The sequence below is a fragment of the Dipodomys spectabilis genome, unplaced genomic scaffold, assembly GCF_019054845.1.
Source record: "Dipodomys spectabilis isolate Male_0828 unplaced genomic scaffold, ASM1905484v1 ptg000297l, whole genome shotgun sequence".
NCBI lineage: Eukaryota > Metazoa > Chordata > Mammalia > Rodentia > Heteromyidae > Dipodomys > Dipodomys spectabilis.
The window spans coordinates 16,411,266-16,428,178 of record NW_024870974.1 but is presented as its reverse complement, the minus strand read 5'-3'; the positions used below and the strand labels follow the sequence as shown (position 1 = coordinate 16,428,178).

Genomic DNA, 16,913 nt, shown 5'->3' with positions numbered 1-16,913 from the left:
GGCACAAGGGTGAGTTGCCCCCAGAGCAGTAAGTTACTGGATTTAACCAGGATCCAGGTGAATTTCTTAATGTAAAGTGTATTTATTAGAGCAAATGACTACCACATCAGAAGCACTTAGTGGATCAATCAAGGAGTAAAGTTTTAATTTGAAAGCCACCAATCCAATCACAGCAATTTGAAATACTGTTATAACCAATACTGACTTTGTTTTTTTGTTGTTTTGGTAGTACTAGGGACTGAACTTGGAGGCTCATTCTTTCTAGGAAAGCATTCTACTACATAAGCTATGCACTAAATCCTTTAGTTGCTTTTCAGTGTCTCACAATCTTTGTCCAGGACCAGCCTCAGACCATGGCCTGCCTGCCCAGTAGCTGGGATTACACACAAGCAGCATGTGTGCAAAGATAAGGTCTTGCTAAGGTGCTTTTTCTTTTCCCCTTAGCAGGGCTGACATGGAACTGTTATCCTCCTATCTCAGTCTCCAAAATAGCTACAAGTATAAGAGTTAACTGCCACACTTGGCCCCATGGTCTGTAACTCTTGTCAGTAACAGACTAATGATTAATTCTATCATGGCCTTTTTTTTTTTTTTTTTTTTTGCTTAGTTTTTAATTAACAAAAACAACTGAATATACTTATAGGGCACAATGTGATGTTTCATATGCATAAACATTTGATAGTCAAATCAAGGTAATTAACGTATCATAATTATTTGTCATTTCTTTGTGGCAAAAACATTTAAAACCCTCTTTTAGTTGTAGTGGATCAAGCCTGAAGCCAAGATACTTAGCAGGTAGTGAGTGGGTGAATCACGTTTACAGGCCAGCCTGGGCATAAAATTTGTCAAGACTGACAAATAATCCTAGAAGTATATGGGGGGAAAAGTCAAGAAAACAGAGCTACAAAAACAATAAACTATTTAGGAATAAATGTAACCAGGAAAATAAACAACTACTCACACTGAAAGCTATAAAATACTGATGAAAAACTTGGAGACACAAATAGATGGAAAGGTATTTTGTATTCATGATTGGGAGAATTACACTGATTTTTAAAAAATAATAGGTCAACCAGTGATGGTGGTGAACACCTGCAATTCCAAGGCTGAGAAAAGGTCAAATCTATTCTGAACTACATAACAAGATCCTGTCTATAAAATATCTTTTCTATCCTCAGCAATCACAAATTTCTTGCAATTCTTACCAAAGTTTCAATAACATTCTTCACAGAAATAGAAAAACAAGTTTTGAAATTCATATGCAATCACAAAGACCCAAAAAAGAAAAAGGAATCTTGGATGAAAACAATGAAGCTGAAGGTATCACTCAATCTAATTCAAAATATGCTACTAAGTTAAAATAGCCGAAATAATTTGGTGCTAGTATTGAAAATAGACCACAGTCAAATGAAACAAAATAGAAAAATCAGAAATAAGTCTACTATATAATATATTTTTGGTTTACACAGAGAACCAGCTATCTTAATTTCAATCAGAGGAACCAACTTGATACTAAAACTAGCATTTGTTTATTGAACAGTATCTACTGAGCACCCATTATGTGCAGTATGTCAGGCACTATGGATATGTTTCCTTCTTCCACTCATGAAGCACACAGAAGAGCTGAGCAGGAAAGAAAAAATCAGAGAAATAAATATAAACCGTTAGCAGCAGTTTGAAAGATTACAGATCTGCATAAACATAGGCTTCAGAATTAATTATACTCTGTTTCTCCTAAAAATAAACCAGATAAAAGATTACTGCAGATATCTGAGACTATATATGTGGGCTTTGAGATAAAAAAAAAATACTGATAACTGATATATTTGGAGGAAACTCCATAGAACGTGATTGATGACTATTACCAAGTGTGAGTTAAGTGGAAAAAGAGTAGTGGGTGACTTTCGTAAGAAAGCAGATGGAAAGGTATTTACTCACATGAGAGAAAATCAAGAATATTATGGAACAAAGACAGTTACAGAAATTCTCTTCCAAAAAAAAATAGCCATACTTTTAGAGATTTCAAGTGAAAATATACCAGGCACTGGTAGCTCATGCCTGTAATTTTAGCTATTTAGGAGACTGAGATCAGGATCACAATCCAAAATGCCAGCTTGGGCAGCAGTTTGTGAAACCGGAAGTGGAGCTGCAGCTTAAGTGGTAGAGCACTAGCCTTGAGGAAGAGTTCAGGGACAGTGCCCAGGTCCTAAGTTCAAGCCCCATCACACACACACACACACACACACACACACACACACACACACACACACACACACACACACACACACACACACACACACACACACACACACACACACACACACACACACACACACACACACACACACACACACACACACACACACACACACACACACACACTTTGTGGAGTTCAAAAGAGTAATCAGAGATAAAGCTCAAGAGAGCTTGAGATAATAAATATGTGCTAGCAGAAGAAGGTTTTCAAACTTTTGTGCTAGCAGGTTTTCTTTTTTATGTTTTTTCTTGTAAAAACAGTGTACAGAGGGGTTACAGTGACTTGAGTAAGGTAATGAGTACATTTCCTATTGAGCACTGTTACCTCCTCCTTTGTTTTCCCCCACCATCCCTCCTTTCCCACTTCCCCAACTCCCCTCTTCCACCCAAGTTTGTTTTCAACATAGTGTCTTGTACATCTCATTGTTACAATGGGTCATCCTGTATCCTTGCTTCAGCATTTTGTTATTTCCCTTTCCCTCCCCAAATTAGAAAAATGTATATACAAGATGCAGGACACCAACATCAAATACGGTGAAAAAAGGGGCTATACCATGGGGGAAGAGCATTCAAGAGAAACAAAAAAAATCACTTACTACATTTTAGATACATTAAAAATAATAGCAAGCAAGAAAAAACAAGTTGTGTCCCTATCTTGGGGTTCATTTCACTTAACATCATCTTATATGGTCATATGTACATAGCTTTTGGCCTTTTCTGCTTGTCCTAGACTTATAATAGTTATTAGCAGAAGATTTTCAAAAGTACTTATGTGCTAGCAGAAGAAGGTTTTCAAAAGTACTGGTAAAAAAGCAATATATATATACACATATATATAGTTTAAAATGATGAAGAAAATACCTTAAGACCACTCGCCATTCATAATAAAAACAAGTGTTTTAGCCCAGCTCTTCATTGCTGGTAGAAAACTCAAGTAAAAAGAATGGCCCAATCCTTATCCGTCTCTTTTTCAGGTAATTAGTGAACTCTTATACTTTACATACACATGAATAACTTTAAGCCTAAACAAGGCTGTAAGAGACAAAGTACTTTACAGTCTATAGCAATCTATCTTATATACCAGTATTGTGAGGGAATGTGTAAACTCATTAATTAGTAGAAAAAGGGGCCATTATTTATTAGAGCTACACTTTGAGTCTCTGCTTAGTTCAGCATGTCAGCTCAAATAGCTGACATTGTTAGTAAAGCTAATGTTCCAGTTGTCTCTGATTGAAAGCTGAATACTCCCACAAAAGCAGACCTCACCAGTAGATTCTAAATGGAAAAGAGAGCTAAGGGTATAGCTCAGTAGTAAAACACTTACCCAGCATATGCAAGACCCTAGTTCAATGCCTAGCACCACAAAAAATACTGCATGAAGAATGAAAATTTTAGTCTATTCTCCAATTAGTAGAAAATTGCCTTACTTAAACATCTTAGTAATCATTACAGATCAGTGGTAATATATGTAGTTATTTGCCCAGAAAGGCAGGCCCTTCCATAGTTATACAGAGGTTTCACCACACAGAGAGAATGGTAAACTCAATGAAACATCAAGGCAAATGCAATCACAACGCAATTTCGAGCATGGGGGGGGGGGGGGGGATCTTTTGAGAGTAATATGCTAGTTTGAACTAAGGGCTGGTGTCTACTAGGCAGGGGCTTAACACTTGAGTTTACCCCTGATCACAATCTAACTTCAACTGCATTTACAGATAGCATTCTTGGAGGCTAAGGGCATGGCTCAAGTAGTATAGCTCTTGCCTAACAAGAGCAAGTACCTGAGTTTAAATCCTAGTACCACCCAGAAAGAAAAACAAAATGAAGGGGGAAAGAAATTTACAAGAGTAAGACTGACATCTTCAAAAATAAGTAAAATCAATCATCATAAAGATAATTCACTTACATTCAAGACATGTAAAAAATACTTTAAAACACTTATACTTATGGCATAAGAAAATATTTGTACTAAGTAACCAGTATAGAAAAAAATGAGATAATGAGTAAAAGATGCTTAAAATTGCTTAGTATTGGGGCTGGGAAGGTGGCTCAGTGGTAGAGCGCTTGCCTTGCATGCATGAGGCCCTGGGTTCGGTTCCCCAGCACCACATAAGCAAAAATAAAAAAATAAAGTTTAAAAAAAATTGCTTAGTATTAGCAACCAGACTTCTTAACTAAAGCCAAAGTTTACTCACTGACAGTTTGCAAAGGTACTACTATTTAACAGAACTCAATATTTATTATATTATCTTCTCCAGTCCACTCTTCATCATTAAGGTAATGAAATTATTTTTAAACATCTGTTTTATGACAGTATACCATGATAATTTAAAAAGCAGAATCTGGAGTTTTTTTTAGTTGAAATTACAGGGCAATTTACTAATTTCTCTATCCTTTCTCTGTCTGTATAACGAAGCCAAATGTACTCTTTTGCTCTCAGGTTATTGTGAAAATTAAATAAGTTATTGTATGAAAAAATCTTAAATAGTGCCTGACACATAATAAATAGGCAATAAGTCAGTTTTCATTACCATTATCTCTGTTCTCAATGGTTAGATACCCAGGAGTACCAAACTTTGGAAACAACCCTTTAAGAACAAAACCTTTGAGTTCTAAAAGTTTAAGACAATTCAGATTCACCAACAGTAAGAATAAAAGAATATGGTTAAAGCTGAGGGAGAAAACCCCTCTCTAGTCTAGAGAATAATTAAACATCATCCCAATCCTATTCAAAATCTGATTCAAGTCAAGTTCACAATTTTCATTTCAGAATAACATTTGCATATTATTCTTCCTCCTGGGTAAATTTCAGAACTGCCATCTAAGAACTAGATTTCACATTTTTTTTTCTTTATTTTGTTTTTCTTTGTCGGTCTTGGGCTTGAACTCAGGGCCTGGGTGCTGTCCCTAAGCCTCTTTGTGCTCAAGGCTAGGGCTTTACCACTTGAGCCACAGCACCACTTCCAGATTTTTCTGAGTAGTTCATTGGAAAGGTAAGAGTCTCCTGGCTCATCTGGTGATCCTCAGATCTCAGCCATCTGAATAGCAAGGATTACAGGCTTGAGCCACCAGCACCTGGCAAATTCATGCTGTTTAACAAGAGTATGGCACCTAAAAGTTCTTGGATATAATAAAATATCTACTGCTAAAATTTAGGCTTATTATAAAAATTCTAGAAAAGACATGTATAAAAGGAGAAAACAGCAGCATATACTTAATACTTAATACTATCATGAAGATATTTAGTAGAAAATATACTAAACAATACTTGTTAGTACAGTCCCCAAAGAAAACCTATATAAATAGTATCACTGTGTTTGCAACAAAATCATATGTTTTTGTTGATATGATCAACCATTCTATAAGTAGCTCTAAATAACGACATAAGAGTTCATCAGCTATTTTGTCTAGAAAAGAGCACTGTTGGCTACCCATTCTTTTTGCTTCCTTGTATATTTCCTACAAAATGTATCTCAGAAACACTTCAATCAGGGCTGGGAAGGTGGCTCAGTGGTAGAGTGCTTGCCTGGCATGCATGAGGCCCTGGGTTCGATTCCTCAGCACCACATAAGCAGAAAAACCTCATGTGGTGCTGTGGCTCAAATGGTAGAGAGCTAGCCTTGAGCTGAAGAACTGAGGGACAGCGCCCAGGCCCAGAGTTCAGGTCCCACAACTGACAAAAAAATAAATGAAACACTTGAATCTTGAACCAAAATGATTGCCTCACTGTCCCACAACCACAAGAAGTTCTATGATAAACTTTGTCCAATCAGATGTGTAGACTGAAAGCCCTACTTTACAATCCACATAGCTCATATACTAAAAATTATAAATATCCACAGTTACATACATAGATACTTTAAGAAGTTTTGATACTTTACATAGTGTAGTTTTGTGTAAAAACTACACAAGTTTTTAGCATTCTTCTTACTATTCCATTTGGCTTGAACACTGAATTTTAACAAAATAGTGTATTTTGCTTTACTGTAGATAAAAGCTAAAAATAAATTGTTGAGACTGTTTAAAAATCTTTTCTTCTATTCCTACCAATGTCACTTTGGATGCTTGGCTATTTATTTACTTATGCTTTTATATCTTTTTTTCTTTCAGTACTTGAGTTTGAACTCAGGGCTCTTCAAGGCAAGCACAGTCTGCCACTTGAGCCTTCCTTGCCTCTAGTATTAATTCTAGTTTATTCATATTATCAATGCCATTAATGTTATTAAAAATATAGATACCATTTCATCATCTCATAATAGTAGTAATATTATACTCAGTCCAAAGTAGACAGTTTAAACTTCGGTTACAAACGAGAGGACATTTGACACATTTTGGACTAAAAAAAAAAAACCTAAGAAAGGCTTTAAATTGTTTTTAAATATTGTTATGCAGTCTTGTTTGTAGTCTGTAAATATCTAATGTAGGGAACTGTTATTTTCCTCACTTCTCATTACAAAACAGAAAGTCTGTTCCTTCAAAAGTCTTAATCTCTCACTTGTGCACTTCCATAATTCCAGCTGTTCAAAGAAAAATCCAGTTCACCTTGATCCCCTTCTTTCTCTCACCTTAAACTTCCCACATAGCCTGTCATCTCTAAAACAAGACAGCTTCTAAATAAATCACTTCTCTCCATCTTCACAGTAACTAGCCTAGTCCAGGTCACTATTTCTTCTACCAATCATAGCAAAAGCACCCGTGTGTCCAATTTCTGCTCCTATCTCCCTTTCGTTTTTTCCTAAAACAGCAACCAGAGAGGTACATTTACAATATTCCTCAGATTATTTTGCCAACTAGTTCATAGTCTTCCAAGAATTTCCCAATTTTAAGAATCAAAGTCCGTGCAATAGCCTTTTAAAAACCCTATTGTGATCTGGCCCCTTAACTACCTTATAATTTCATTTCTTTCTAAACACCTCATTTATTCATTCTGACCCAATAATTATTATATCATACCCTTCTGGTACCATGGTCCACAGTACTTTCTCTGACTACCTCCATGACCACTCCCTCAGTTCCTACAGTGACAGCCTTCCCCTCACCCCTCTTACACTGGCCATACTACATTTGTTTTCTTTCCAGGGAGCTTGCTATCCTTAGACTCACCATCTAAAACACTACACTTCATATATTTTGACTGCTTGTAATATTACCTATTTCTCCCCAACAATACGTAAATTTGTGAAAACCAGGTATCAGTTTGGGAGAGTCTTGAAGTTTTAACCCCAAGGAGTGCCTGGTACCCAGTTAGTAGCTAATGGATATTCATGTAGTATAGACACACAATGGAATTCTATGCTTCCATCAGAAAGAATGATATCGCCCCATTCATAAGGAAATGGAAAGACTTGGAAAAAATCATATTAAGTGAAGTAAGCCAAACCCAAAGAAGCATAGATCCCATGTTTTCCCTCATTTGTAATAATTAGTATATGTCTAGGGTAGTCCTAGCAGATGTGCAGAATAGCTCAATAGCTATATACATATGACCATATAAGATGATGCTAAGCGAAATGAACTCCGAGATATGGAAACAAGAAGTTTTTCTTTGTTTTTGTTTTTAATGTACTGTGTGAATTCTTTTCTCTTTCGTGTTTTTTTTTCCTTATAGTTTATCCCCTGTTGTCACTGTATTTGATTTTGGTACCCTGGGTATTATATACATTTATCTGAGTTAGGGAAGGGAAGGGAAACAACAAAATGATGAGACAGAGGACAATGTGCAAAGGCAACAGTGATACTCACAAGACAATATGTTGGAAATAAACTGTAAAACTATGTGAGGGAATTGGGGAGGGAAAGTGGGAGAAAAATGAGAGGGGGGTAACAAGTTCAACACGAAATGTACTCACTACCTTATATATGTAACTGTGACCCCTCAGTACATCACCTTGACAATCAGTTTTTTAAAACAAGAAAGCAACCAGCATGTTAGAAGAGCTGAAACAAGATTCATGTGACTGCTGTTAAAGGAGGAAGGCCTAACATGAAATAGGGAAAACACAGAAACAAGATCATGCTGGGCTTCAAACAATTGAGAACATCCAATTAGCTGTGTTTTTGTTATCTAAGTTTGGGGTATTATAACACTAATCTATTTCCAAATTCAAAGTTATAAGGACTTACCACCATGTTTTCTGCTAAGAGTTTTATGGTTTTAGTGCTTATATTTAGGTCAATGATCCATTTTGACCTTATCTTTGTATAAGACAGAGTATATGATATAGATAGGATTCAACTTCATTCTTTTGCATGTAGATATCCAGTTGTCCCCACAACATTTGTTGAAAAGACGCTTACCACACTGAACCTCAAAATACCCATAGCCTGTTGTGCTGTAATTCAGAGACTACTGCCTGTATTCTGATAACCATGTGCTCCTAACAGCTATCTATGGAGTTATCACACACTTCCAGTCTCCAAAGGGGCGATTCTAGATTACCTCAATCTACTCTAGATACTGGGTTGACACTCTAGATAACCTTGGACTCATTATAAGGAAAAAATACCTACTATTTTCCACACAATTAAAAAAATTATGATATGCACAATTAGGGAAGAAAGAGATGACATCATGATTTCTGAAATCTCCCTTCTCAGTGAAAATCTTTGATGACAGCATGCATATCTCTCATAATCAAGTCTCAGAAAAAATTAAACCCAGATCTGGTTGAGGAGAAAGTGTTTTTAGAATAGGAGCTCCCTTACTCCATGTGTTGGTCAATGAAATATACCCTCCTTTCTACCTGCTCCCAGACCTGGTTATTTGTGAATAGTACTGAGTAGGAAAAGATCCTTCAAATTAATAATACAACTATTCTATCCCCTACCATGAGCCTGTACAACAATCATGACTTCAAAGAGAAAATTCATCCTAAGTTACACAGGTGTTTGTCTTTCCTTTTGCTTTTCCTTTGCTTTTAATTTTAGTTTGTTTTCCCACTAGTAATAAATTTTAGGTGTTTTCATGTGTATGTGCATGCTTTTATTTCAGGTATTTTCGTCTGTGATATTTGTAAGTTTTTTATTAGGTTTAGGAGTGTATTTTGATTTCAACCTTATTATTTAGGAGTACACTTCTCTAATCACTTTTCTTTTTTGATTTATCTTTTTTAATCATGCATTTTTTTCATTAAAACACATCATGATATGGATTTTCTTCTAGGAATCTTTGTCTTTAATACGTAAAATCAGTTTTCATTAAAATTTTATTCATTAGTTTATTACTTAATTTATTGGTGATATATGTTTATATAACTACTACTAATAGAGTCAGTGCAATTATTTACCTCTAGCCTTGTCAGGTGAGAGAAGGTATAACAATTTAAAAGTTGAAACCATACATTATGGAACTGATAAAAATTCTTATATTAGAGATCAATAGATTTCTCTCTGAAGAGATAAATAAAATTCCAAATATTGTTTCTAATAAGAATTACACTAGATTCATTTGTCCTCAGAAATGTCTTAGGTTTATTTAAAGACAAATGGTAATGTCTATTTTATATTTCAATTTTTCATAAAGATTGTAACCTTTATTTAAATATTAATAAATCTTTTAGGGTTAATTTTTTTAATTTGATGTTGCTGAGATAAGAAAATAATGTATTTTTATCTGATCCAATGAATTATCCATACATTCTTGGCACCTGGCTTCATGGTTATTACTGGGTAGTAAACATTTCTTGATACTTTTACTGAATACCCCACACCCTTTGTAAATCATGTTCAGTAGCCAGATTCTCTGCATGATTTCTCTTCAGTAATTAAATTTACCATTTCCAGCTGGTGAAAAATTTGTTGGCCTTTTCTGTTCATTTATGTGTCCTCATGCGGAAAATGTAAGACAACCACATATTTTACATTCTTTTTGGGTACTATTTTATAGGCTGGGTTAGGTAGTTACATAGTATAATTGGTTTACTTATTCAATCTTAAATATGAACCTAAAGTATTAATCTTCTATATTAATTTAAATATGAACCTGATATATGTTAGATATGTGATTATTCTGAAAGGCTTTCTTTTAGTGATCTATAAATAATTTAGGTTTTTGTTATAAGATGTGTGTATTATCTCTTTAGATGTATGTAGTTGTGTTGAACAACAAATTGGGCTAATTACAAATGAACTCAATATTTTTTATAACAGCAGAATGATTTAAATAGAAGTAATAAATCTTAGGGGGGTTTTTTTGGTGGTGGTGGTGGTGGTTTTTTTTTAATTTTTTTGGTCAGTCCTGGGGCTTATACTCTGGGCCAGGACGCTATCCCTGCCTGAGCTTCTTTGCTCAAGGCTAACACCCTACCACTTGAGCCACAACACCACTTCCAGTTTTTTCTATGTATGTGGTATTGAGGAATCAAACCCAGGGCTTCATAGGCATGCTAGGCAAGCACTCTGCCACTACGCCACATTCCCAGGCCTAGGTTTATTCATTTACAGTACCTTATTTGGAATCCTTTCACTGACTGAATTATATTTAAAAGAGAAGTGCTATTTGATGCAGTTTTCCAAGAAACTATTTACTGCTACCACCAAACCACATTTGTCTGGAGAGGCCATCATGTCTATAACCCTATGTTCATTATTCTCCATTATTGTGAAAAACACTTTTCTTAGTACCTTAGTCTTGTATAATAAATTTTAAACAGCCAGAGACACCTTGCTATTTTTAGATGTCTTCAATGGCCTTTTTAAAAAAAGATTAATTTTTTAAAGACCGGAAGACCTAAGGCGTAATCTTCAGTGAAAAGCTTATTTGAAATTGTAGTGAATATACTATTAATATCTTATATCCTTTATTGAGATTGTAACTTGGTATATAGTTAATACTAAGTCTCAAATCTGTTTTTCTTATTTTATACTACTTACTTTGTTAAATACAATATGCTGATATAATACAGTAGTAAATCATCAAACAGAAGAGTGGTAAAATAAAAAAAAATTTAGTACACGTTAACATCTTTAATTGTCCACTGTTTTGAGAATGTATTAGTTCTAAAATAGAATTCAGTGGATTAAAAAAATTGTTTAATGTAGGAATGAAAAGCTATACCTAAAAATGAGATCAAAGTTCTGAAAAATCATTTACAAAACAGAAATGTTAGTTTTCATACTCACATAGAATTGCAACTTGCCCTAATTAATGAAGGTAAGTTGGAAGGAAGACTCACTTCCCAATTTCTTCTACTTACTACAAAATTCTAGAAATAAAAACAATGTAGTACTGTTGTAGTTATAGGTATATGGAAAAAAAAGAATACAACTATACAACTAAACCCATTTATCTAAGGCAACTGGTGTGTGTGTGTGTGTGTGTGTGTGTGTGTGTGTGTGTGCGCGCGTGCGTGTACGTATGCGTGTGTATGTGTGTGTGTGTATGCGCCAGTACTAGGGCTTGAATACAGGGCCTCATGCTCTTACTTAGCTTTTTTGCTCAAGGCTGGTGGTCTACCACTTGAGCACTTCCAGTTTTTGCTGGTTAACTGGAGGTAAGAGTCTCTTAGATTTGTCTGTCCAGGCTAGCTTGGAAGCTTCCTCAGCCTCCTAGGCAGCTACGATTACAGACATGAGCCAAAACCAGTCAGGGTGCAAATGCTGATTCAAGGGAGAGTTGTATCTTCCTCATTTCTTCAGCAAGGAACATCAGTCTCTCAACCCACTCTCTGGAAACCTGGATGAGCATATCTTTACCATAGCGATTTTCACTTCTACTTAGCTAGTTCAGTTTTTCCCAGAGAGGGCCAAAGTCCTTTGCTCATTTTCAATATTAGAAAACCATCAGAGCTGCAACTTGGCATTCATTATTAAAATCAAGTCAATCAAAGAAAGAAGCTTTTCTGGAGATGAGATGAGAAGGCTGAAGCGATGTGTGATATCTTCCCAGAATCCAAAATGATCCTTTCACAAATATGTCTCCTTAACCTGTACTATCATTTAACCTGGCAGTTTCTCATTTTTACCATTGAAAAAACAATGATTTCCTCTTATCAACATATATAACATACCTCAAATTCTGCGTGTCTGTGAATATCTTCTGCTCTCTGCCTGCTCAGGATAAACTCAGCTTCATTTGCTACTCTGACTAAATGATCCTTCATTGTTTGGCTAAGCAACCTGTAAGAGATAAACATGGCCAAATAAATATATTTACATACACAACCTATATAATTAGTCATAGCACAAAAGTAGAATACTTTGTTATTTTGGAAAGAAAGAATGTTGATTTTCCTCTTCAGTATACATTATTGGTATAAAATTTCATGCTAAATAATTGAAGAAAGTAACAGCAAAAGGTTATAGTTCTAGCAACAATGCATTAGCTTATATTGGACTGGTCATCATCAACAAAAGCCAACTAAATATTGTAGATTAAAGCTGCGATTTATTCCTATTAACAACAAATGGAAAGTGATCACATGCTACGGTTTGGGTGTTTAAAAGGTTCATGTATTAAAGGCTTCATTCCTAAGAGGAATGAGGGCCTGCTGAGAAGAAAGGAGTCTATTGGGGGGGGGGGGGGGGCATGCCCTCTATTCTTACTTCCCGTCACCATGAAGGGAGTGGCGTTCCATCATAATGTCCTGCCTCCCCAAAGGTCTTGACCCAACTAGGCCAACCAACCACAGATGGAAACCTTTAAAACTAACCAAAATGAAAACATTTTTTTCATAAATTGAGCATCTCTGGTATTTTTGTTCCAACATCACAATGCTAACTAATATACCAAGACAACCAAGATTCAAAGAGTGAAGGTCCTAGAGAAAAAGCACAAGGAAGGCATCGAGTATGACTTTTATCCTGTTCTTAAGCAATACCAGAGGAAGAAAATAATTGGCCACAGTCTGACAGAGCAAGGGAATAAAACAGCTCTACAGCCTGGCAACTAAAGGATCAGGTTGACTTCCCAGGCTCTGAGCAAAAGTATAAGCATACCTCCTGGAGTCTAGATTACCTGGTAGCCAAAACTTGAAGCTATCATGATGGAGAGAAAATAACAGAAATGGCAATGGAAACAGACTGAGGGTTTTTTTCTTTTTGAAGGCATAAAATGGCTATACACTAGGAATAGGACACTCGAAGTAGAAAATTCTCATGAAAACTGAAATAAAATAATCCAACCTGTGATAAGTTTAGTTACTAAATTAATGTAGTCAGCTTCTAGTCTAGCTGCCAATCATAAAAGTAACCCAAAACCACTCAAGAAAATCAAGAAAGAAAAATGTCATATCTGAATATAGAAACAAATGTAGTTAATATGTTTAGAGTAGACTGTATAACAAGGAACTCCCATAGAGAATAGAAACTGTAGAACAATTGAAGAAAACGTCCTAAAAATACAAATAGGCTTCCCAGTTTAATCTGCTCAACTTGCAAAGGACAAATTAAAGTGAGGTCAATAACAACCAGCAAACAATAATGTCTCACACCAGTAATCCTAGCTACTCAGGAGGCTGAGATCTGAGGATTGAGGTGCATAGCCAACTGGGGCAGTGAAGTCTATGAGAATTTTATCTCCACTAAACTACTCAGAAAAGCCAGAAGTAGCACTGTGGCTGAAATGGTAGAACTCTAACCTTGAACAAAAGAAGTACAGAACATGAGATCAAGCCCCAGAACTGGCATAAAAATATAAAAATTGTCTGCCACCTTTACCTTATTTTTATTAATCTTGTCTGAATTAGTCTGATTATAAATCTATGAGGCCCTCTCCAAACTTTTTCCCAGCTACTTTAGAAGTTAATAAAAATATATTGTCTAAATTTTAATGTGATGAGAGTACTTTTCAAATGCTATTAAATAGTGTACATTTAGACATTACAAATAAAAACAATCCCTAGTGCAATTTTAAACCTGCTAATGAATAACTTCCTATGAGTCTACAGACAGAGAAGGCAAAGGCTTTCAAGATGTAGATGAGAAATACTAGTTTGTGCTTCTTAGTTTCCCTCTGGAGAGCTAAACCACATCATGAATTTTAACATCAATATATTGCCTTACAGCACTCAAGCATTAATTGAATTGATTAGTCAATGGCACACCATTGTCCCATTCCTGAATTAAGTAATCTCTAAGTTATCCTAGCCTCCTCTCTCTTCTCCATCATCCTCCCTCCTCCAGGCCCATAATCAATCAGCAAATCATGTCAATATTTTGTGTCATACTTCCAGACTTAACTTCTGCTGTTTTCACAACCAGTGCCTTAAAAATCAAGGCTTCATCATTTCATTCATCTTTTGAGTGTTTACTCTCATCTTTTAACATATTTTGTCTCTCTGGCCTTTTAGAATACTATAAAACTTCAATTCAACAATTACAACACTCTAAAGACTATACTACCCATTAAAAATAAGCTTTCTTTACACCACACTGGGGAAAAACAGAATACACTCAAGTACCTTTCACAAAAACTGCAATAGTAAGTGCTCTAGTAGAAATACTCTAAAGTGAGCTCCAGTGAGTCATGGCCATACAGGACAGCAACCTCTTCAGTTCAAATAGGCACAATCTGGCACTTGTCTTTACAAATAAAATATGATACAGACAATGGGACTGACTTGTCTCAATCAGGTCACATGGTAGTAGAGGGTTAATCACTGTGGTGTTTATGTTACATAATAAAGGTCTGACTAAGCACACTAGAGGAATTCTCCAACCAGATCTGAAAAAGAAAGCTGCTCAGGTAACAAACATGGACACCCTATAAGAGCAATGAGCATCTATCTTCTAATGATAGTGACTATTCCCACAGAAATGAGAGCTCCAGTTCTATAATGAAAAGGAAATTAATTGTGTCAAAAACCATGTGAATGTGAAAAGACCCCAAGTAGCCAGGTGCTGGTGGCTCACACCTGTAATCCTACCTACTCAAGAAGCTGAGATATGAGGATCACAGTTCAAAGCTGGCCAGGGCACGGAAAGTCCATGAGATTCTTATCTCCAATAACCTACTCAGAAGCCAGAAGTAGTGCTGTGGCTCAAGTGGTAGAGATCTAGCCTTGAGCACAAAGAAGCTTGGGGACAGCACCCACTACCTGAGTTAAAGCCCCAGGACCAGAAAAAAAAAAAAAAAAGCAAAACTTGTTATCATAGATTAAGCCACAATAGATTAAAACACAAGTACATCTAAAACGTAAGAATGCATTTGCTAGCATACCCCTGTAGAAGCAAAGTTTCTAAAGAGAACTATAATATTAAGATGGTGGTTAGTTAAAGGGTAAAACCAATAAGAAAAAAAAATCCCCAGAAAATACAAAAAAGAAAAACACAAAGAATAAAAAAGGAGAGGGAAGAGGAGGAGCATGAGGGAGGAGGAGCAGAAAAGGGAGGACAAGGAACTGTGAGCCAGACACAGGTGGGTCATTCCTATACAACTCAGGAGGTTGAGATCTGAGGATCATGGTTCAAAGTCCGCCCAGGCAGTAAAGTGCATGAAACTTTTTTTTTTTTTGGTAGGTGTTGGGATTGAACTCTGGGCCTGGGCGCTGTCTCTCTGCTCTTCAGCTCAAGGCTAGCGTCCTACCACTTGAGCCACAGCACCACTTCCGGCCTTTTCTGCTTATGTGGTGCTAAGGAATCAAACCCAAGACCTCATGCATGCAAGGCGAGCACTCTACCACTGAACCAACTTCCAAGCCCCTGCATGAAACTCTTATTTCCAACTAATAACCAAAAAGTTCGAAGTGGAGCTATGGCTCAAGCACTAGAGCTCTAGCTATAAGCAAAAAAACCCCTCACGAACAGCGCCCAGACCCTGAGTTGAAAAGCCCCTAGGACTGATGCGTGCATACACACACACTCATACACACACACACACACACACACACACACACACACACACAGAGTAAAGAGAAACAGTGACTTTTAGTTTTTAAGATAATCATACAAATGCCTTGTTTTTATAGATAGATAGATAGATAGATAGAGATAAAATAGACATATAATTTTCTGTCCTATGTTTTATTTACTTTTCTGGCTATTAAATATAAGGATAAGATAAAGTATTTTTTTAAATCATTGTAACATTTTAATAAAGGAGCAACAAGTAAAAGTCCTCAACCTTTTCTTCACAATGTTTCAAAACAGGCCACCAAATTAACTTTTTCCCTGACCTAAATTTTTTTCTAAATGTTATGAAAAAATATAGTACTTAAGTGCATATTTATTTTTCTTAATACCAATTATACAGTTTTAGCAAGTGTAATTTTATCTAACAACTGTATAAATGATTCCTTCAAATGAAGAATTAAAGGTAAAGAAAGCCAAAGTTTTAATTATAATAAGCAATTTTAAAATGTAATGTTTACCATAGGGCAAATTAAGTCTGTACATAGAGTACAAAATGATTCACATATTTTAATATTAAGAAGAAAAACTATGTATAATTCATACCTACCCTGCAAGGAGGAAGAAAAAAACCTGCTTATGTCAGCCTTAGGAAACAAACAGCCCTAGCAAGTGACCAACTAGAAAAGACTCTCACTGTAGCCTCAATAAATAACGGTAATGATGACAGCCACCTCCCATAACTACATTACAGCCATTGTCCACATCTGATTATACTAGTCTAGACCTTGAGTAAGCACATATATACATTTTTACCAAGAGTTTCCAATAGCACTACTCTCTGTTTCCTGGGCTTTCTCTGACCCCCATCA

The 16,913-nt window shown here is 35.8% G+C and overlaps 1 protein-coding gene across 1 annotated transcript in view; it reads right to left on the bottom strand.

Moving 5' to 3' along the window:
• The window catches only part of Lrba (LPS responsive beige-like anchor protein), a 443,207-nt gene that overhangs the window by 262,974 nt on the left and 163,320 nt on the right, over positions 1–16,913 (bottom strand). Inside the window, 1 exon segment of the mRNA XM_042701880.1 lies at positions 12,264–12,372. Within this exon segment, the coding sequence (XP_042557814.1) occupies positions 12,264–12,372 (109 nt within the window).